Raw genomic sequence first — 23635 nt, 5'->3', positions numbered from 1 at the left:
TGAAGTCATAGGTTGTGCAAAACAGACATACCCAGAATTCTCTTCAAGATGCAGAAATGCTCGGATTACTTCAGGAAGTTCATATTTAATAATAAAGAGGTAGCTTGACATTGCTGAAAAAACAAACATATCAGCTAAGTAAAGTAGAATAATATAGTCCCAATGCAGGGTCATTACTATTAACATTCTTTAAAAAAATAAGAGAAACAACAAACTATATATTATTTTGAAAATGCAATATATACATTGATTTTAGTCAAACTTGCTTAACTCTATGAACATGTAGATGAAATGAACTACAGAGTCCAGTTTTCAGAATTGGGTGTCTAAGTTATGGTACCTAGACAGTTTTGTATTTTGATGCTCAAATCACCTTTTACGTACCATAATTGGCAGTGCGAATACACAGATGATAACTTGACAGTGCTCCCTATTAATAAGGTAAGAGCCATATTCTGAACTAAAAGTAGCTTTCAGCCTTAGAATGTGATATAGTTATTATTGAATTAACAGTGCACTCGAGTTGCTGTTATTCTGAAATATACATTCTTACCCCATCTCTTTGTTTGCTATTGTAAATCCTGCTGCTCTGATGGCCTATTTTCCTTAGAACTCTCCATCTATTACTCATAATAAACTTGGCTGCCTCAACTTCTGACTCCCCTCTTCCCAAACTGTCTAGCTACTTAACCTTTGTTTTCCCTGTGTTACATTTCTCTCTCATCAGCTAAGTATAATTCCTTGTCTAGTTAAACTGTATTTGATATCTGGGCTTCAGTAAGGAAGGACAGAAGCTGAGACATGCATGTTTGTTATGCACTCATAGATGGGTCTTTGAAGAGTCATAGTAGCCAATCAGAAAAGAAGGACTGATTGTGCAATTCTCTCTGTTTTGAATGGCTACTATTTTAGTATAATTATTATTAAATTGCTATACGATTGACAAGATTCTTTTGCTCTGGATGGCTGATTGTGCTTGGCAGCCAGATTATAGAGGTTTCCAAACAGTACAAAGTTTTAAAACACTGAGACCATACACATTTACATTTCATTTCCAGTGAGCTAAGGCCAATCCTGCAACTTTTACTCACATGGGAAATAACTTGGGACTGTTATACATGTAATGGGATGTCTCATGTGAGTAAAGTCTACTTGTGTGAATGATGGTTGCAGGATCAAGCTCTTAGGGAGTGGGAGCTAAGGGTGCTCAACATCTCACAGGATCAGGCCCAAAATAAAATGTGATATCAAGAGATAACTGAGCTGGAAAATCAATTGCTGAGCACCTTTCTCCTATTTTTTTCTGTTACTGTGAAAACTAATGTGTCTGCCTTTTTTTGCTATGCACATCACTGGGAACCATATACTCCACTGTGCTCAATCCATGATGGCATCCACATCAGTCTGAGGACATGTGCTACCAAGGGAGACCAGTGTTTATTTTCATTATGGAGAAAAACATTAAGCTTTAAAATATTTGTTTATAAGAACATTTTGCCCTTACCACCAATATTCTGCATTATAATTGAAAGAAAAGCACCATATTTTCCAGGCCATCCAAATGCCTTTTCACCTAGTTTTTCATATATTAGGGAGCCTAGATGCAAAAAGAAAACATGGTGGGCTGTAAATATGCACATTGTTAAACACATTTAAAGCAGAAATATGTGCATGCAACATGAACATGGAGTTAACCAACAGTGTCCTCATACCTCCTTCTTTTGAGGTCTTCAGTAAAAGGTGAACTGAATAGAGTGATAATATTGCTATACTGAACAGTAGGATTCTGTAAGGAATAACAGAAATTAGAGTCTTGAAGCTGACAACAGAGATAATAAATTGACTTAACAGAACAGATATTGAGTTGCTCTCCATCAGTTTAACATGTACATTCTCCCCAAACCAGTTTGAGTACTGGAGTCATTGGCCATAAGGCAGAGGTAAGCTTAGGCTGTAATTTATTTATAAACCCTCTGGCGACCTGAACATGCATGTTACACCATCTTAGCTTGCCTCTAGAGACTTCCTTAGACTCACTGAGGCTCTGATTCTGCATTGTCCCGCTAAGGCAGATTCCTGCACCCACACAGAGCCCCTGTGAAGTTAACTGGGCTCCGCATAAGCGGACCTTCCAGCATCCAAGGCCTTAGACTCCCACCCATTTACTGACATGTAACTTAACCCTGTCTCCTTACCCAGCACCTCTGAACCATCTGAAAAACCGTAACAACTTCAATGGGAGCTGTTGACTACCCCCTATGTTTGAAAATCAGAGCATTTGGCTGCTTATGAACCATGGAGCCTGAGCTTTGGAGCACGTATTTGACACTATAGATATATAGAGAGATCTCATGTAATCATCAGGGATAGCAAAGACCACTGTATGACACTGGAAATCTTGCTTTCTGAAAGCATACAGCACTAGCTTCTAACCCTGGCTGACAGACTGTGAGATACTGATTCTTGAATTCATATCATTCTGACTACCCTCAAGCTTCCTCCACATACTATTTCAATTTTACATGATTTCAATGGCTGGTATTTTGAGAACTACTGATGCAAGAAACTAATGCTTTATGTAACTTTTTCAGGGCAAATATCTACCAGCAAATATCTCCAGCAGCTGGTGATGGGACACTAGATGCGGAGGGCTCTAGGTTACTACAGAGAATTCTTTCCCAGGTGTCATTCTAGTGGGTCTTGCCCACATGCTCAGGGTTTAACCGAGCGCCATATTTGGGATCTGGAAGGAATTTCCCCCTGGGTCTGATTGGAAGAGATCCTGGGGTTTTTCATCTTCTTCTGCAGCATGAGGCACTGGTCACTTGTAGGTTTAAACTAGTGTAAATGGTGGATTCTCTTGAAATGATCATTTGAGAACTTCAGTCACTCAGCCAAGATTATGGGTTTATTACAGGAGTGGGTGGGTGAGGTTCTGTAGCCTGTAATGTGCAGGAGGTCAGTCTATGAGTCACTATATTCTGGGCAGCATACTGTTCACCACCTTGCCTTCAGCCTGTGAAAAGCTCCTATAAACACTGCATGACTGAGTTGTATATATTTTGGGGGAGATATTCTGGGGCACTCTATGTAGCTACTCTCCTATTAACCAGAAGATTTGGGTGAAAAATCCACACGGGAGTTAATGCTGATTATTGCAGCATTAAGATACCAATCCATGGCCTTCTACCCCACGCAGAAAGGTACGTAAGGAATCGAAGGATAGCAAGGCTCCTGAATTAGCTATAGTACAAGAGAAAAGAGGGACTGGGGTCAGTGTAAAGGTGCTGGTCCACCATGCAGGTCCTTAGGATCCGTGTGGGGTTGGGACCTGAGTTTCTTGTGGATTTTGCAGAGCTGTGGAATTTCAAGGCCACATCCCCTTTCCCCTCCATGCAGCTGCAAACCATTCCCCTGTGTGGGGAGAATGCAGGGAGGGCACTACAGGGTTACACTTTCTGAACTTTAGGAACATTTCTCCCCTCCTGTGAAAAATCTCACTGAAAGGGACATTCGGGCCATCTCTGAACAATACATTAGTGACAGTAAATATAACCTGAATTAGGATTAGTACAGTAGTTTTCATTTGAAAAATTGAATTTTTCAATCCTTTTGAAAGCTAAAGTCACAATCTATAAGTACAGGATCATGTATAGCAAGTAGATGCCTGACACCGAAGTAATGATATCCTCCACAAACTAGTCTGCTTTTAAATGAGACTCTCCCGCACAAGAAGGGAGAATGTTCTCATCCCCAAAGTATGAAACTATGATAGGACAGAAAGTGAGCTGCTGGGTGGAGAAAGGGGTTTATGTTTGTTTTTTATTAGATGGCACTATTTAAACATTATCCCAGTCTAAGGGTGAAAATTTTTATTTCTGCCAAAGCTAACGTGACTGGCTCATGATAGTGTTTATGTTAAATTTAAGATTTGCTAGCCATAGTTTTGAATGTGTGGAACCCTAACAGTTAAGATTTAGAAGATGTAGTAGAATTTTTTTAGCCAGGGCTAATATACAATGGAATAGAGATACTTCATAGCCAGGTTGGTTATTACTGAACACCCTAAGGAAGAAGAGTTTCTGAACTCTAAAGAGTTTTTTAAAAAGCCTTTCAAAGTTTCTTGGCTCTAGAGCACTCCCTTTTAAAACCAGTTTCCATTTCTGCTCTCACTAAGACATTTAACTACCTGATTTGTAGGTGCTGTCAGGTAGTTAGCTGTCAAAGTGGTAGCATCTGCCCTCATAATTAATTTCAGGCAAAAACTCTGCATCCAAAAATAGGAGATGCCATTCTCTCTTGGGAGCTAAGTATACAGTTTCAGAGCCTGCTGCAGTTTTTGTTACACAACTTTCAAAAGTCAATAGGAATCTCACAGAGAAAACTCTGCAAGCTGATCTGAAGGTTTACTTTTTTCCAGTAATGTAAAGCAATCACCCACACTGCATTCTACGCTTCCTACTAAACAAAGGAGGATTAACATTAAGGCCCACATAAACAACCAGATTATAAAATTAAAGCCACTTGCTAAAGTGGGACAACTTTTAAATGTTGTCTCTCAACCTGATAGGGGTAGCCGGGGATGTCTGCACATAGATGTCTGTTGGTGTCTATCAAAGCATATGCTGTGTACATACCGTATGTCAGCGACATGCCATTTCTGTCTTCAGTGGTTCAGACAGACTTTAGAGAGAGTGGCTGACATTAAATATTGGTAAATCTGTAACCATATTTGCATTAAGCCCCCACTTTCTGTTTCAGGGCTAGAGTTATATGGGCACAAAGTATTCTTCCTCCGTCTCTACAAAGTTATAATTATAAACATATAAATAAATGTATACTTTACTGCTTGTGTGGAATTGCCTGTACTGAAATAGTGGGAATGCTGTTGTTATTTTAGGAGAAAGAAGTATACTGTCCTTCCAATTTGGTTTTTGACTAGACAGTATAAATTCCCAGCAATGAATCTAATACAAAACACAGCTGACATTAGGATGGTTTATCATCATTAGACAGAGTCTTGCAATACTGTTAAACAGTTTTCATTACTGGAGACCTTAAAAATCTCTTTATCTATAAAATGTTATTCTTCACTGAAGCATTTTTCTCTAATCACAGAAACACTGATGCTAGCTCACTAATTATATTCTCCCCACTTTTCTGAGCCACTTTTTGAATACTTACACAAAAAGTATAATTCCTGTGTTGGCCATGGCATATGACAGCCCTAAGATGCCACTCCCCATGATGGCATTGCTCAGGTTAAATGCTGACATTCCAAAGGAAGTAGTTCCTGGATTCTATTGAAAACAACAAAAAACATGGTAGTTAAGTTGTGGCTTAATGAGTGCAGTGTAAAACTGTGCTTTTTCAAGTTACTGGCTTTCCCTTTCTCTGTTCTGTTGAGTACTATGGATGTTGTCTTACCACACTGCCCTGATCCTACCAACATTTTTTACCACAGAACTAGTACTTACCATTTATTACGTGTATTACCAGAGTGCCTAGGATCCCTAGCTACCTCAGAGGGCTTACAAGAATAGTACTATTATGAGAACTCCCGTCACTTCAAGTACTGTCACAGTAGTATGTGTTTGCAGCATCAACACAATAGCCTTTTTTTGTTCAAATGGGGTATAGAGTTACCACATACTAAAAACCGATCAAAATAAAACTGCCAGCAATGACTACAGTTACCCCGTGTCACTAAGAACCATAAATGTCATCTTTTTTGGTCATAACAGGCCTGAATAAAGAAAAACACCAACATATAAAAATGGAAAAAACTAGCTCTTTGGGCTGTATTCTCATTTACACCAGTGGAGTAACTTCACTGTGCAGTGAATGACTTGGTATTGTTATTAAATATTTATACTATAGTAGGGTTCAGGTTGTTTTATAGATCACAAACCCACATGAAGAAACCCACATGAAGGAAGAATCCTGCCCCCAGAAGTTTACGATACAAGGTCCTGATCCTGTAAAAACTTGGGCTTAGATTCACAAAAGTATTTAGGTGGCTAAACCCCAGATTTAGGCACCTAAGTCTGGGTTTAGCCACCTAAAATCCAGTTTTAGGTTCCACTGTGATTCACAAAGCTCCCACTGAACTCCCTTGGCACCCATGTTGCTCCAGTAAAAGTTCCTGAGTCATCTGTCTTTGGGCATTTGCACTGCGGCCTCCCTCTAGCTGTCCTGTGCCTGTCTCCCAGAATGATTCACAAAGCAGGGAAAGATAAGCATTGCCTGGATAAGTCATGTTCAGGGATTGATCTGGGATCAGGCCTCTCAAGTGAGTTCACACAAACAGCTGGGACCTCTCTCTCTAGCTTTTAGACCAGTAATTAGGGTATTCACCTAGGACAGGGATCGGCAACCTTTGGCATGCGGCCCGTCAGAGAAAGTCCCTAGTGGGCCAGGCCAGTTTGTTTACCTGCCGCATCCGCAGGTTTGGCCGATTGCAGCTCCCACTGGCTGTGGTTTGCCGTACCAGGCCAATGGGGGCTGTGGGAAGCAGTGCAGACCAAGAGATGTGCTGGCCGCCCTTTCCACTGCAATCAGCCGAACCTGCAGACGTGACAGGTAAACAAACTGGCCCGGCCTGCCAGGGGCTTTCCCTGATGGGCCATGTGCCAAAGGTTGCCGATCCCTGTCCTAGGATGTGGGAGACTCCAGGGGGAAAAGGGATTTGTCACCTCTTGGGTGAGTGTTCTAACCACTGGGCCAGGGCGGCTGCCGGGCTGCCCGCGGTGCGCTGCGCGCGCTGCGCGCCGCTGCCGCCGGTCCGGTCGGTCCCCCTGGTCCCCTCTTCGGGCGGCGGCCCTGCGGCATGCCAGCGGCAGCAGGGACACGCGGGGAGGCCCCCACGCGCAGTCATGCGAGCCTCGGGAGAGCGGGGCGGGGGCGGGGGACCGCGGCGCCGCGCGCGGTGCTCCGCCGCCCCCGCCGGGACTCTGGCTACCTCCCGGCGGCATCCGGCCAGAGAGCCGGGGAGCGGGGGGAGCCGGACGGAGGAGGACGGCGCCCCCCCCCACGGGCGCCCCCCCGCAGCGCCTGCTTGGCGCGCTGGTGTCTAGAGCCGCCCCTGCACTGGGCTATAGGATATCCTGATGTAGGGCTCCCTCAGTCTCTCCTGTTGAAGCTGTTCCACTCTGAATAAATGATTAGAGTCAGTGGAGCAGGGGACTGGATCCAGGGTCTACTCACATCGTGGGTGAGTGCTCTGACCACCAGGCTAAAGAGTCATTCTCACTCGCTCGCTCTCTCTACTCTACCTCCACCTCAATGACTCTTTAATTTTTTATCCACATTGGAATACGTTCAATGGGAGAGACTGAGGGTGTCCCACATCAGAATATCTCATAGCCCGATGAAGGTGCTCCCTCCTCCGCACTCCAGCTTCTTACGAAAACAGGACAGGCGCCTGACTCCAAAGAGGGTTCCCCAGCTCTGAATCACTAGCAGAGAAGGGCCTCCCTGCAGTCTGGATTTAGGCACCTATCTCTGTGAGAGAGGCTGGACTTAGTGCACACCTTTCTGATCAGCATATCCCATTGGCTAGCTTAGATGGCTCCCTGTCTACCATGCTGGATTTTGTGAATCACAGTCTAAGAGCCTAACTCAGACTTTCTGGATTGCAGTGTGTTCCTGTGATTTTTTAGATGCCTAAAATATAAGTGCTGTGTTCAGCGTCACAATGCCTAACTCCTTTTGTGCATCCAGGCCTTACACACATTCTTAACTTTGCACATGGGAGAAGTCCTTTAGAGTTCAGTGGGACTATTTGTGTGTAAAGCTAAGCAGGTAAACACTTGCATGATTGGAGCCAAAGACTGGTGTAAATAAGATCACATCTGGCCCCACTGTTTTAAGCTGATCACATTAAAGTCTGGCTGTAAACTGAAATGTGACTAAAATTGGCACTGCTTGGTGCATGTTTATTTGCTTCATCTACAGATTACAAGATTTTTTTCTAACTACCTGAAAGCTTGAACCTGGGATTTAAAATTCAAGCTCCTCTACCATTAGCAGTAATAGCTATTCTGTGGGCCAAACAGTACCCTCAGAGTAACACCTGTGTAAGTCAATGTAAAGCTAATAGTTGTAACTGGAACAATGGGCTGGCACTGAGTTACTGAGGGCAGCATTTAATCAAAGGAACCTTTACTATTGGGGCTGGCAGGGAAGAAAGACCCCAGCTTAATTATCAGATGCTAGAGTGAGTTTGCAGGGCTGACAGTTGGAAAGAAAATGCCTATTTACATGTAAACAGAGCATATTGTATCTAGCAATCATTGAGACACAATCCATGTTGAACCTTGTGGTGCCATGTTTATAGTCAGAGTAGAGCCATGACTTCATACTTTAAATGATCCAGGCAGCCAAATTGTAACCACTCTATTAAGGCAGGAATAAACAGAATATGCTGGTTAGATTCTTTGGTGAGTTTTGCAGTAACATTGTTTAGTAGATTGTCCCTACTTTCCAATATTCCTGTTTCTAATACTTAAAAACTAATAATAAACTTACATATTCTTCCTGATAGTCTGCCAATTTCTTTTTGCCCAGAAATCCATTTGGAAGGAACTTCTGACTTTCTGCATCATCGTTAGCAAATTGACTGAACACAAAGAAATAGCAAAATCAGAAAACAATAAAGTTTACTACACACAAGAGACTAATGGTCCAATTCAATGCTCACTGGAACCAATGGAAAGACTCCAACTGCATCAGTCAGGCCCTATATTCAAAACTCCTTACTCAATTTTATTCAGTGTTTCCTCTAGCAAAACTCCCACAGATGTCAATGGGAGTTTTACTGAAGGAAGCACTGCATTAAAACTGAATGAGACACTCAGGATTGGGCCTACAAACTTTGTTTAGTTTTAAAAAAGTCTAAACCACACATGGCAGATTCGTAGCTTTGAATACATCTCCCAACTTCTGTCAACAGTGCTGCCTTCCTTAGCAGCATTTTCCTTCCCAATATCACACATCCTGTTCATTTTATTTACATTCTTGCAGGCTACCCGTTATCCTTTACCTCAGAAGCCCTGTATACCAAGTATCCACCTCTCCATTTCTAATCTCTCCTCAAAACACATTTCTGTGAACCTTATCACTGTTAACTCCGCCCTGGAAGAATTGCTATTATTTACTCATATAAAATAAAACCACTTCCCACCAACAAAAAGGCCTATTGCACCACAATGTAATAATTCCAACTACTGGTCACTCAGTGCTTTATGTACCATATCTGAACTCTTATGTATTATTTGTCTTTAGACCTTGATCCTGTACTCAGATCTGCTAGCATGGAACCCCTAAAACATTCTGGAGGTGCAGGGATCAACACTAGCAGATTTAATTGCAAGACCAGGGTCTTAAAATGGAAGATATTGATATGAACCTAAATGGAACTACAGGATCCAAGCACACCCGGGGAATATTTGAGTTGACTTTCCAGGTAAACCTTATCTTTACAGAGGATCAGTGTGAAATCCTAGTTCTCCCCTGATTGCCAAAGTTTGGATCCAGACCTGAACTTTGGCTCCTGGCTGTGTTTAGGGGCACTGAAGAAATATCATATTATTTTAAGAGTTAAATTGAATTCTGGAGCCATGTGTGTCATCTAAGAGCAATGGCCAGGATTTTCAAATGTGGGTTCCCAAAGTTACGCTCCTAACTCCATATTTAGGCACTTAATGATGCGGCCTGATTTTCAGTGTTGCTCGGAACCCTCCTGTTCCTATTGATTTTTACTGAAGTTTTGCCTCAGAAAAGCCGGACTTAAAATTGTGATGTTTCTTAACAGTCAATATTAACTTTAGCTCAGAGAATCATTGGATTTCTATTTGATTTCTTGGTCTTAACGGAGACATTCTCCAGAAATTTTTCTATTAATGAGTAAAGTACAAGAAGAAATAAACTGCTTCTCTGTATAAAACTTTCACATTGGAATTTCATGTTTAAAAGGCTATTGCTTTGTCTTGAAATTAGTTTGAAGACTACGGGTTTTAAAACTAAGAGACCTCTGATCATGTAAATTGCAAACAAACAATTCTGAGTGAAAGAACCCTGCAATTGCCTTTATAAATATACAGGTATTATGAGAACTGAATGTTTATGCTATTGGACAGCTTGTGTTCAGAGTCATGAACTGGAGAGTCAGTGATGGCAAATCTCAGCACAGATTTTACCAATGCACCTCATTATTGACCTGGAATATCTCAGCTATTCTACCCACGATGATAATCATGTCAAAGAGTGCAGTGATTTTGTGATTTGGGGAATAGCCGCTAAACAATCAGACTAGTTTTAATTTGTGATCTAATCTGAATTTAATTTCAGGATGCCGTAAGTGAAAGTCTGGTGCATCTGTTAGTCTTTGATTACCTCTTTTTGGACTGAACATAAAGCCCTTTTTATTTAAGTACATACCTGCTAATAGTAGCCTTTTCTGGATCTATTATATCAGTGTAGCTGTCTTCAATGCTTTCTCCGCTATTGCTCTCCTCATCAAGTTTGATGTTGACATTTTGCAGTTCCATGCGATCCATTTGAGTGGTCAGCGCTTTCTAGCTTCTACAGTGTAAACAATACTGTACCTTCTGCTTACAGGTTCTCTCCACCATGTGTTAACTTTCAGAACACTCTGTTCTGCAAACAGATCACAAAATAACTCATTAGAATTTTCCTCAAATTAGATAAATGAGTGTGATTCACTCTGTTTGTGTTTGTTCTTTGTAATAACATTAAGAGAGGCAACTGCTGCAGATTGGGAAAATTGTGGATAAATACAAGCACAATACTCTTTTTTTATACAACATCTTTCCACTCGGAATTTCTCAAAATGTAAGAAGACAGACCTACACAATAGATTTCCAACCTCTTCTAGAATAATAATAAAACACAGGTATATATAGTCTCTCTATAAATAACTATCACTGTAAACAGATTTAATGTAAAATCTGGCAACAATTAATTTGTTAAATTCTTTCTCTTTAATTGATACCCTGGATAACCATTAATATGCACCCTTAACCTGAGATTAAATACATCAGGGTTGGGTTGTTGATAAGAAAATGCTATATATAAACTTTACTGACCATTGTATGAAGATTATTTTTCTGAAGGAAACACTTGGTGTCTTGAAACTTATATTGCTAGATAAGTATGGCTACATGTTAAAAATAATCAAGCTGCTGCTGGCTGCACTATGCACTTCACCCTATCATATCTCAGTTTAATACTTGTCCATCAAAACTTTTAGATAGTTTATATAATTTAAAACTCTCTCTCAAACAGAATTATTACTTATTTACACAGTTTAATATGTCTTTACTCTCACAAGAGGGGGTCTGGATGAATAATAATAATCTGGATAAATAATCATCTTTTTATATGGCCCAATATAAACCATATACTTTATAATATATATAGTATGATGATTTGTCTTTGGCATTAACATAAGTTGATCCTTACAATCTCAGTTTACAGATACACTTTTACATCTGTTTACTCATTCCCGTGTTTGATAATAAACCACTAATATTATGCAGTTGTACAGCATTTTTTTCCTTCCGAAAGTACTTTACCAAAATGACTTAATAATAGTACCCCCATTTCACAGATGGAGAAACAAAGGCATAGAGAGATGAAGTGACTTGCCGCAAGTCATATAGCTGGTTACTGAACTATGGACCCTGACTGTTTATCTTTGTGCCTCTCAGTATAACACATTAAAAGAATCCACCATATATTTCCTGAGTTATGTACCAGAAAATAAAATACTGTATTCTTAATGCTATAAATGCCTAGAAACATTGCAGGATAAAAATTAGTATTAAAAAACCCAGTGCAAGCAAAATTCTATTTTTGCTTTACTCTAGCCCTATGCCTTCAATTACTTATTAAAAATTCTCCAGTTTACATTCATGAATGTTTAGTTCCTAACTTAATTACCAAACTTTCACTAGTCTATATAGCCACTAATATGCCATTCCTAATATCTGCAGTCTCAAACTTATTTTTAGCAACGCAACATTAAAGTGTGTGTGTAAAATATAAATGTAAACTTTAAACACCAACACTGGAGGCTAAAACTGACCTTGTGTCAAAAATTACAATAAATGTCCTTACTCTAGTAACATTTATTTTTATCTAATAATTGAACTGTAAAAGAATATCAAGGTGTTTTTGCCAATTTCCTACCAGAGATAGCTGCTCTGTTTATTCCTTTCTGCTGCCTCTCCAGGACTTAGACTGAGACTGATTACTGAATCTGGCATTAGGTCAGAGATAGCTAGGCAGGCTTACATTCCAAGGGTCTGATTTTGCCCAATGAGGACATTAATAACTCCAGCTGAAGTAATGAAAAGAACTGGGTCCTTGCTGAGACAATGGTAAACTCATTCATAGCATTATCTCTAAAACCAAACTTTTTTGTGTTCCAAGAAACAGATTCATATAGTATCCAGATGCTTATTTTAAAACTATATCTAAGAAAATCAGACAAATCAGGCAATCGAACACACAGCCTGCTAGTGATGAAGAAAATCTCTGTTGTGAACACTAATAAATGCTCGCTTTAGAAATATTCTTCCAATTGTATCAGCACTGCTATACTGACATTTTTAGTGTTGAGGAACAAAGAGAACAGTATAGCAGAAACATTACCATGGATTAATTTACAGAGAGATTAGGCTAAGAGAGAAATTCTGTACTGCACTATATTCTGTACTATATTTGGAAAGGAAAGAAGAATATGACAGAAAAATATGTATTAGGGTGTAGGTATTATTTTAAAGGCTGATCCTTCAAACACTTACTTAAGTGACTCATTTTACTTCTTGTCTTAAGGACTATAAAATTACTCATGTGTGGAACTGTTTTCAGGATCAGGCGCTTGGTACTGAATCATCAGTAATTTTAGGTCCCAATCCTCTAAACACTTACTAATGAGTGTAGTGCTTATTACCACAAGTAGTTCCCTTGATCTTCATCAGTGTTTGGAGGATTGGGACCCTTCATTTGTTGAAATCCTTCTCTCCAGGTCACCAGTCTTGCAAACTCTTGCAGACACATGAGTAACTTTTGGTTATGTGAGCATGGCCATCCCTAGCTATTCTGGGCCCCTATGCACCCCCCCCCCTGCAGGGGGAGGGGTGTAGGGCCCCAGGCCTCTTCAGGGAGGAGCAGGGGGAGGGGCGGGCTCCAGGCCTCCTGGGGCCGGGGGGGGGAAGAGGGAAGAGACTGACTTGGAGGGCAGGGAGGACCCACCCCCAGCACTCACCAGTGGTGTGGCTGAGGCCGGGTTGCTGCACTCCCGCTGCTGGTGAGTGCAGTGCCCTGGCCCTGCTGCAGAGCTCAGGGGAGCGGAGGTGGGGCTGGGCAGGGGCTGGAAATTTCCTGGTGCCCTATGCAGCTGTGTACTTTGTGTATGGGTAAGGACGGCCCTGCATGTGAGTAGTTCCAGACTCCATGGGAATAAGCTACTCTCGTATTTAAGGGCTTGCAGGATCAGGGCATAACTGAAGACTAGCACATTGCTGCACCTCAATTCCACGATCATTTATTTGGAAAAAATTTTATCGGTCACTCTGTCAGGATAGTGTTCCTTACTCTGAACACTTCTCAGACCTAATGAAGTCTTAAATTGTAGTTTGCAGTACTGTTGTAGCTGTGTTGGTCCCAGGATAGGAGAGGGACAAGGCGGGTGAGGTAATATCTTTTATTGGAGCAGCTTCCGTTGATGGAAGAGAGAAGCTTTAGAGCTGTACAGAGCTGAAGAAGAGTTTTGTGTAGCTCGACAACTTGTCTCTTTCCCCAAAAGAAGTTGGTCTAATAAAAAATATTACTTCACTCACATTTTCTCTCTGAAATTGTATACATTTTTATTTAAAAAAAAGACTACTAATTAATATGCATATATATTTTGTTCAGATATTGCTACCATGTATTGTGCAGATTACAGACTTTTTACAATCCAATCCTTAGGTCCCAGTCCTGCAAATATGTATATGTAACTTTACGCATATGAGAAATTTTGTTGAAATCACTGGGACTACTCATGTAAGTAAACTTGGACACTTGCATAAGTAAATACAGAATCTGTGTCTATGTTATTTATTCACATAATTGGAAGCTCATTTTTTTTCCAGAAATTTATAAATATTTCCAAGGCATATTTTATGCAAGGCAGTGAATGCATTGAAATGTTAGTTAATCTTACCCAAATCTGTGTGGAATCAGTTATTTATTGTGCAAACTTTTGAAATATGATCACCTCAGACAAGTAACTACAGGCAAACCTATTTTTAACTTGTATCTAGGGTGGAAAAAAATCCTGCGTGTTCAAAATCTCTGATGTACTTCACCTTCAAAAGAATCTATTCACATAAAATACACTGTTCACATAAAATTCCAATCTTCCAATAGCTGGCCTATATATCAAAGATGTAATACAGATTTCACATGCTCGGTTGCCAGCCACCACTGGGTATTGCTGTTGCTATCCTAAGAAGTACAAGCGACAATGTTTGGAAACAGTCTCTTTTCCCCACAAAGCAATTCTAAAGGCACAAACATAAAAAAAGGGAAGAACTGCAAATGCTATGCTAAACGGCAATATTATACACCAGCTCCTTTTTCTATTTTAGACCACTACTATTTTTTCCCTTAGGTATACATGTCAGAAAAGTCTAATAGCTTAACTGTGTTCCTTAAATTCAGCTATAACATGCCTAGGCTTTCGCTGCTTCTTGTGGAACAAGAAGGCAGGCTGAAACAAAAGGATGACTTTTTCTTTTAAGATATTACATTAAAATGAAAATATTGGATGCACAAAGCATTACCCCTCTAAAACAATATTTCTCTCAAAACCTAGGGCTATGTTCATCTGCTTTGCTTTAGAATAGAACATAATTTTGTAAAAGGGACTCAGAAAATGTGTTCAAATAACTGCTTTTTTATAGGTAATGAAACAATTACGAAAAACATGAACTTGTTTTTCCATTTTATTTCATAGCAATTTTGATTTACTTTCTGCGCTGCATCTAGGATTCTGAATAAGTTGAGGTTTATCAATTAGGTTTATCTGTGACCCTGCCTTATTTGCCTAACAGTTGCATTTTCAAGCATTTTGCAAAGGCTGGTATTTTTATGTCCTATCACTGTTTATGAATCTGTAGATTTTCCTGACTCTTAGTCTCAATGACAATGCTTTTAAAGAATTAATGTTATTTTTAAAGCAATTTGAAGACAAAAAGTGCCATAATTGCTACCTTAAAGTAAACACACAATTAAAACGAACAATTTATTTTCATATTCATTTACTTACGTGGATGTTAGCCAGGTAAACCAAGAGTCTTGATAAAAATTCTCAGTAGTTAACCAGAGGCCCTAAAAGAACACAAGCATATCATTCCTAATTATCTGGTCAACTTTAGAAACCTCCTGCTATTTCATTTCTTTCTTAGATTTTGATTTTCTGTCCAAAAAGGGGGACTGAATTTCATGCCTGATGTAAAAACCAATACACCTGCTAATGCCAATTACAACTACGGTACAGCAAATCTTAACTGCCAGTTCTTCACACTTCATTTAAATTTACAAGTGAATTACATTTGCACAAAGTTATTTCTCAAATTCTTCAGTTTAAAATGTGTTAAGTGGAAGAAATATACAATAAAATGAATAGACATTGTAAAGTTACATTTTTAGGTTTACCTCCAAATCAAACACGTAATCTTGCTTGCTTGCTTGCTTTCTAAGCAAGTAATATCTTAACTTGCACCTGTAATAGAAAGTTGGCTCATATGAGACCTTGTGCAGCTGGACAATCATTTAAAGACAAATGGGAGTGTATCGGATGAACCAATCAGCAACAACGATACCCCAACACCTCCCTTTGTCAAACTTGCGTCAGCTCTTTTAAAAAAAAAAGGTAAATCAATTTACTGGTGCAAACATCAGTCATCAGAGGTATTTGCTTTCTAAGCTTGGCGTTCTAACAAAATGCATATCTACATAAAGTTTTACCTAGACTTGTGTCATAGCCAGGATGATGTAGATTAGTTGCTATCTTAGTTTGCTAATCTGGATGTTCAAGGAAGAGATACAATATTTGTAAACTAATTTTCCCATCAGCATCAAAGTTACAGTAACACAATTTAGTTATGAAAGTGAGTGACAGTATGGTTTAGGACCTATAGCCAGGGCTTCTGTGTTCTCATTCCCAGTCCACCACTGAATTAGGTCCAGATCATTAACTGAGTTCTACCTTGGCAGGATTGGGGCATGGGGTGTGGTCTTTGACATATTGTTTGGCCTGTGTTTGTGGTAGTTTTCCCATCTGGAAAATGGTGACTATTTACTGTAATTATTTACCTCATAGGGCTGTTGCAAGGATTCATTCTAATATATGTAGTGCACTATATATGGGAAGTGTTATTTATTTATTTATTTATTTATTTATTTATTTATTTATTTGAAACACGTACTTGGGGAGAAGCTACATTTCAATATATCAGTTACATAGTTTAGGATTTGTGCTCCTTTATCTAACTGAATAATAATTATAATAATTCTTAATTAACTATATGGGGATAGTGATTAAAACACTGATTGCATGTTAGAGAAGATGCAAGTTAGGATGGTTTTTTGTTATTTTAATTTTATGCAAAGGAGTACACTCAGTTCAAATTGGCTTTGTAAATACACACACACTCACACACAATTTTTTAATGGAGGAGAGCTAATTCATACAAATAAACATTATTGAAAACCTGTCCAAAAGAGATTGTGTCATAAAAAAATTTAAATAGGCCCCAGTCAACTTAAAAATCACAATTCTTCCCCAAAATGTTGTAACTACTATTTTTGTAAGTAAACCCTAATATTACTGTAACTGAAAGAGATTAGAGGGAAAAAGTATTGATTTTTCAGTTTGTTTACTTTGTAAACTGGGTGTAGTCAATTTCATCATTTCCCCCTATTGTTTGTATGGTGTTTTGTGCAGCAACAGGGGAGAAAAAAACATGCTTTAAACAAATGAAAATGTGATCACAAACCACACAAACTGGCAGGGGAATTCAGCGATAAATGTAGTATCAACTCAGGCGCAGCTGTAAAAATTACTTTTAATTATTTTTTGACCTAACTGAAAATATATATATATATCAGGATTAGCTTTCATTTATTTTTTAAATACCAAGAATATGAGTTCTACCATTTAGTAATCTGCCATGACCTTCTATTTACAGCCAAGTTAGGTGGACTCAAAAGAGTGACTTTCTTTTCTTTCTCCCACAATCATAGTGATGCTAGCCTGCCCTTATTAATGGGTGCATTGCCATTGGATGGAGCCCCTAGAACAGCATCTGGTCACTTAACTCCAAGACCAACTCCCGGACCTACTCCTGAAAAGATGAGACAAGGTGGGTGAGGTAATACCCTTTATTGGACCAACTTCTGTTGGTAGGAGAAACAAGCTTTTGAGCTTACACAGAGCTCTTCTTCAGGTTTGTCTCTCTAATATCCTGGAATAAACAAACACTGCATACAACCCTGAAAAGATGTCCTTTCAGGGAAAGCTAGTCTGGTGGTCCTGGCATCAACAGTCCAAATATCCATCACAGATCTTATCTGTTCAGAGGTTTGAAGTGTGCCCTCAAACATGGAAAGGCTAGAAGATGGAGGCATCAGCTCAATTATCTTCTGTATTTGCAAGGTTTTGGATGCAGAAAAGCTCTGTTTCTCTGGCTGAGAACCGAGTTAGTACTAGTGGTGGTAACCAGTGCCAGTTGGTAAGCCTTAATACTTGACAGCATGTACAGTCTTCAGTTGGGTGAAGGATCAGGTGGGTCATCTCAGCCAATATTAGCAGTACTTGAAGTGAGGAATGGCTTGCAAGTGCAAGCAAAATGCCTCCCACATTCACAACTACCAGGACTTTCAGTTTATGTAGGCCAAACCTCATTAAAGGACCTCACAATAAAACCTAACAGCCATTTTTAATACGATAAGAATTTGTGCCATCATTTGAATGAACCATTGGCCAATCAAAACTTGCTTTGATGACAGATGATGCTATATAATATTGATGGGACAAACCACATTGTAGTTTGAGTTTGTGGTGATCCTAATGATGTAGGAGATGTTTTCACCAAAATACAGAACAGTTTGTCCTTGTTTCCAGAACTTTGCATTTTGTTAAATGTTTAACTATTATTTCATTAGCAATTTCACAGGATAATCCACTCTCACCTATAATTTCTTTTTCTTTTTAAATTCAATTACAATATGCCCATTTGGGGCCAATGTTGCACTTTTGACTCACATGAGTAGTCCCATTGCTAAACAGCACTGCTTGTATGTGCAAGGCAAGCAACATTTGACCCAGAATAAAAATCAGTCATTAGTTACTTTAAGTAAGGTACCATTTTGATTAAGACTTGGGTTCCAAGTCTGTGGTTTTTTGCACTAGCAGTATTTCTACTGAAGTCACAGAAGGTTTCACTGGACCACAGAATTGGGCCACCGCTTTCTAACAATTGTCATCATAAAAATGACCAAAATAAAACTTTAAAGAAAAAGTAAAATTTAATTTTGTATAATAATTGGTCCTGTTCATTAGTGCACTATAAGCCTGTCTGAATATTAGTACAGATGTAATAAAAGGATCTCTCTCACACACACACAACCCCAAGCCACATTTAAAAAGGACTAGAATACATTTTCTCTAGAGATTGGTTCAGTCTTAGATAAATCCCATTCTATACTTTATGTCAAGAAATATACAAAGGGCGGGCCAAATCATGTATTCCTTATTGAGGAATTCAATAGTCCATTGATTTCAGTGGGAGTTTTGCCTGAGAAAGAATCACTGGACACAACAGGTCTTCTGATCTTGATCTATATAGTTATATACATAACGACCCACACAGTGAGAAGGAAATATACTTTTTTAAATGAACCCTTGTTAATATTTACAATTTTGCTGAACAAAATCAAGAATACTTGACAAGGTTCATTAGCTTTTTTGTAGCAGAATGACCTTCAAATATTCTGAGGGAAGCAGCAACATTGCATTTCTCACATCGAAAAAGTGAGAGACTTTGGTGGAACTCAAAGTCTACTGTAGAATATTAGTCTTTTCATCTCCACGTTTACACCAGTACCTTTATAACAGGTCTCACAAAGCAAATGTTAAAAGAAGAAATATCCAGGAATATTCCAAAGTTCATTGAGGAATGTCTACAACAGATAATATAAAACTTGGATGATTCACCTTTACTTAAGAAAGCTGGTTCTTCATATTCAGCACTAATTTCTGAATTGTGCTATTATAGTTATATTTCATATATATTAATGTATTTGCCAATAGACCTTTGGCAGTTAGCTTTCCATTTTAAGTGGAGATATAGATGGCCTACAATACTTGTTTATGATATTACAGTGTCAATTCATTGTAATGAGCCATGATGTCACCAATTATAAGGATTTATTGTTGCTAGATTTTTCAAGCAGAAGTTAAAAGCAGATAGTGGGGACATATGTTAATAAATGCGAAATATTTAAAAGAATATTCAGAAAATAAATTGTGACTGAATGCAAAACATGTTCTTGTTTGAATGCTTCCAGTAATGGACATAAACATACTCTCTAGGCTTTACCCCAGGGCTTCTTGTTGTTCCCCCTAAAATAATAAAGACTACTTCAGTGAAGCCAATTTTTCAGATAACTTGTTACAAAAATATATTCTTTTCCCAACACGCTCAAGAACATCCTACATTGTTAGGATGATTATTATTGGCCCTGATCCTGCACTGAGAACTGCACAGATGCAGGGGGTCCACCCAGGGGATTCTCATTGCAAGCTTCTGGCTATTATATGTATTCTATAAGTGCCCATGATTTTTTAGGTGCTTTACAAAAAAAGAAAGAAAGCAGTGCCTGTTCTACAAAAAAAAACAGACATAGCTGTAAGGTATGGGAACAATCAACAAGTAGCGTAGCTGGGTGGTAATTGGTCATTGCCCAGCATTTCTGTAATTATTTTATTTACAAAGGTATGTAAATAAAATAATTACAGAAATACTGGGATATGATGTGTAGGGAACCTCAGATTACCCTATAGCCATGACATGATCATTACTTGCAGATATTACAGGACTTTTACATCTATCTACTTTGAATTGATGTTCTTGCTCCCCATTCACCAAACTTCACACTACACCATGTATTTGTTCCAGAGAGCTCCCTTTTGTTGTAACAAGAGAACAAACACCTAAATTTTTTCCTTAACCCCTTTCCCAAACTCATGCAATAGTTATGGCTGAAAGCTAACTTGAAGTAATGATTTCAGCAGTTGAAGGGAAAGGACTATTAGATAAATGAATTTGTTTGTAATGACATTTTGGGCTAAATGGTGGCTTTTAATCAGTGTCCTTGGTAGTGAGTCGTGTACAGGCCCAGTAACTCTGCAGGAGCATTTTTGGGCATTATGTCTCATGCAAGTGTAACGCTGACAGAGCCTGGTCGTCAGCGGGCGGGATCAAACCTGGGATCTCTGGAGCTTAGTGCATGAGCCTCTACCACATGAGCTAAAAGTCAATTGGCTGTTAGCCAAGGCTGTAGAGCAGACTCATTAATTGCTTTCTCTCTCTCTAAATCAGGGGTGGCAAACTATGGCCCAGAGGCCACATCTGGTCCTTCAGATGTTTTAATCCAGCCCTTGAGCTGCTGCTGGGGAGTGGGGTCCAGGACTTGCCCTGCTCTGTGCATGCTGAGGCTCTGCGTGGCTTCTGGAAGCAGCGGCATGTCCCTCCTTTGGCTCCTACGTGTAGGGGCAGTCAGGGGGTTCTGCATGCTGCCCCCGTCCCAAGCACTGCCCCCACAGCTCCCATTGGTCAGGAACCTCATTTCTGGCTCCACCCCAGAGCCCTCACCCCCTCCCACACCCCAGCTCCCAGTTTTGTGAGCATGTATGGTCTGACATACAATTTCCACACCCAGATGTGGCCCTCAGGCCAAAAAGTTTGTCCACCCCTGATCTAAATAGTCTCAGTGCCAATAGAGGGGACAGAACACCACACCCAGGAGGTGTGTGGGTTACACAAGCCCTGTGTCTTTGAGAGCAGAAGGGAAATTGCTGCTATGCCTTTTGAAAGGGTGCAGCTTGCATTCCTATCCAGGTGGGGCAAAGTCTGCTGGCTGGTAGAAAAGTGACAAGGGGTACGTCTACACTACGGGATTATTCTGATTTTACATAAACCGGTTTTGTAAAACAGATTGTATAAAGTCGAGTGCACGCGGCCACACTAAGCACATTAATTCGGTGGTGTGCGTCCATGTACCGAGGCTAGTGTCGATTTCCGGAGCGTTGCACTGTGGGTAGCTATCCCGTAGCTATCCCATAGTTCCCGTAGTCTCCCCCGCCCATTGGAATTCTGGGTTGAGATCCCAATGCAAAAACAGTGTCGCGGGTGATTCTGGGTAAATGTCGTCACTCAATCCTTCCTCCGGGAAAACAACTGCAGACAATCATTTCGCGCCCTTTTTCCCTGGATTGCCCTGGCAGACACCATAGCATGGCAATCATGGAGCCCGTTTTGCCTTTTGTCACTGTCACCGTATGTGTACTGGATGCTGCTGACAGACGCGGTACTGCACTGCTACACAGCAGCATTCATTTGCCTTTGCAAGATAGCAGAGATGGTTATCAGTCATATTGCACCGTCTACCATGCCATTGTAAATTGGCGATGAGATGACGGTTATCAGTCGTTCTGTACCGTCTGCTGCTATCATGGGAGCTCCTGGCTGGCTTTGCTGAGGTCAGCCAGGGGTGCATAGGCAAAAATGGGAATGACTGGGTCATTCCCTTCCTATGTTTTGTCTAAAAATAGAGTCAGTCCTGCCTAGAATATGGGGCAAGTGTACTAGAGTACCAGAGAGCACAGCCGCTCCATGTCAGAGCCCCAGAAATCCCACAGAAATGATGAGCTGCATGCCATTCTAGGGGGTGCCCCTGCAACAACCCCACCCGTTGCTTCCCTCCTCCCGCAACCCTCCTGGGCTACTGTGGCAGTGTTCCCCCATTTGTGTGATGAAGTAATAAAGAATGCAGGAATAAGAAACACAGACTTTTTAGTGAGATAAAATGAGTGGGAGGAAGCCTCCAGCTGCTATGATAGTCCAGGCAGGACATTAAAGGGTAGGGGGGGAGAGGAGAACAGCCTTCCGCTGCTATGATAGTCCAGGCAGTACAGAATCTTTTCTTTATACATGATGGAGCTCAGCCCCCAGTTGCTATGATGAGGACGGTTACCAGCCGTTCTGTACCATCTGCTGGGAATGACCAGGAATCATTCCTATTTTTACCCAGGCGCCCCCAACCGACCTCACCAAGGCCAGCCAGGAGCACTCACGGGCTGATGACGAGAACGGATACCAGTCCTTCTGTACTATATCGTCTGCCACCGGGGAGGGGAGGGGAGAGGATGATGCTGTTTAGCTCTCCAGCACCCCGTCTACCAGCAGCATGCAGTAGACATAGGGTGACATTGAAAAAAGGTGAGAAATGATTTTTTTCCCTTTTTGTTCGGGGGGTGGGGTGAAGGGTGTAAATTGACGACATACACCCTGAAACACCCGGGAAAATGTTTTTGACACTTCAGGCACTTGGAGCCCAGCCAAGAATGCAAATGCTTTTCGAGACTGCGGGGACTGTGGGATAGCTGGAGTCCTCAGTACCCCCTCCCTCCCTCCATGAGCGCCGTTTGATTCTTTGGCTTTCCGTTACGCTTGTCACGCAGCACTGTGCTGAGTCCCTGCTGTGACCTCTGGAGATTTTTTCAAATGCTTTGGCATTTTGTCTTCTGTAACGGAGCTGTGATAGAACAGATTTGCCTCCCCATACAGCGATCAGATCCAGTATCTCCCGTACGGTCCATGCTGGAGCTCTTTTTGGATTTGGGACTGCATTGCCACCTGTGCTGATCAGAGCTCCACGCTGGGCAAACAGGAAATGAAATTCAAAAGTTTGCGGGGCTTTTCCTGTCTACCTGGCCAGTGCATCTGAGTTCAGATTGCTGTCCAGAGCAGTCACAATGGTGCACTGTGGGATACCGCCCAGAGGCCAATACCGTCGATTTGCGGCCACACTAACCCTAATCCGATATGGTAATACTGATTTCAGTGCTACTCCTCTCGTCGGGGAGGAGTACAGAAACCGGTTTAAAGAGCCCTTTATATCGATATAAAGGGCCTCGTTGTGTGGATGGGTGCAGCATTAAATTGTTTTAACGCTGCTAAAATCAGTTTAAACGCGTAGTGTAGACCAGGCCAAGATCATAGCTGAATATTTTCTCTTCTGTCATAGACTCACCAGACTTTAATGTCATAAGGGACCATTTTAATCATCTAGTCTGACCTCCTGCACATTGCAGGCCACAGAACTTCACCCACCCAATTTATAAGGGCTAATTTTGCGACAGACTATTACACTGAGCAGTGCTTGTGACTCTCTGAATGCAAAGACTGCAGTTATGCCTGCATGTCATCCGCTATCCCATGTATGTTCAGGCTATCCACAAACTGGCCTTTTCTGTTTCAGTTTTTTAATCCTACTG

At 40.6% G+C, this 23635-nt stretch overlaps 1 protein-coding gene and 1 long non-coding RNA gene across 9 annotated transcripts in view; one reads left to right on the top strand and one right to left on the bottom strand.

Moving 5' to 3' along the window:
* The window catches only part of SLC38A4 (solute carrier family 38 member 4), a 67476-nt gene that overhangs the window by 15301 nt on the left and 28540 nt on the right, over positions 1–23635 (bottom strand). The window contains exons 1-8 of one of the 5 annotated variants that reach the window (XR_005589396.1): positions 15730–15819; positions 15341–15402; positions 10441–10659; positions 8530–8620; positions 5185–5300; positions 1713–1786; positions 1505–1597; positions 32–113 (exon numbers count right to left, since the gene is read on the bottom strand). Coding sequence is in view for 4 of the 5 variants with exons in the window: in XM_039504378.1 (XP_039360312.1) it covers positions 32–113; positions 1505–1597; positions 1713–1786; positions 5185–5300; positions 8530–8620; positions 10441–10559 (575 nt within the window). In the remaining variant the exon portion in view is untranslated. Of the gene's footprint in view, positions 1–31; positions 114–1504; positions 1598–1712; positions 1787–5184; positions 5301–8529; positions 8621–10440; positions 10660–12213; positions 12293–15340; positions 15403–15729; positions 15820–23635 lie in introns of those variants that run through there. The other 4 variants (XM_039504378.1, XM_039504380.1, XM_039504379.1 and 1 more) reach the window with 4 other exon arrangements.
* Positions 9308–23635, top strand: part of LOC120385894 — an 82501-nt gene continuing 68173 nt past the window's right edge. For all 4 annotated transcript variants that reach the window (XR_005589404.1, XR_005589405.1, XR_005589406.1 and 1 more), the window contains exons 1-2: positions 9308–9466; positions 17320–17438. This is a non-coding gene — a long non-coding RNA (uncharacterized LOC120385894). The remainder of the gene's footprint in view (positions 9467–17319; positions 17439–23635) is intronic.

The sequence above is a fragment of the Mauremys reevesii genome, linkage group 1, assembly GCF_016161935.1.
Source record: "Mauremys reevesii isolate NIE-2019 linkage group 1, ASM1616193v1, whole genome shotgun sequence".
NCBI classification, from domain to species: domain Eukaryota; kingdom Metazoa; phylum Chordata; order Testudines; family Geoemydidae; genus Mauremys; species Mauremys reevesii.
The sequence above is the reverse complement of the archived record's forward strand: the minus strand, read 5'-3'. Positions and strand labels throughout refer to the sequence as shown.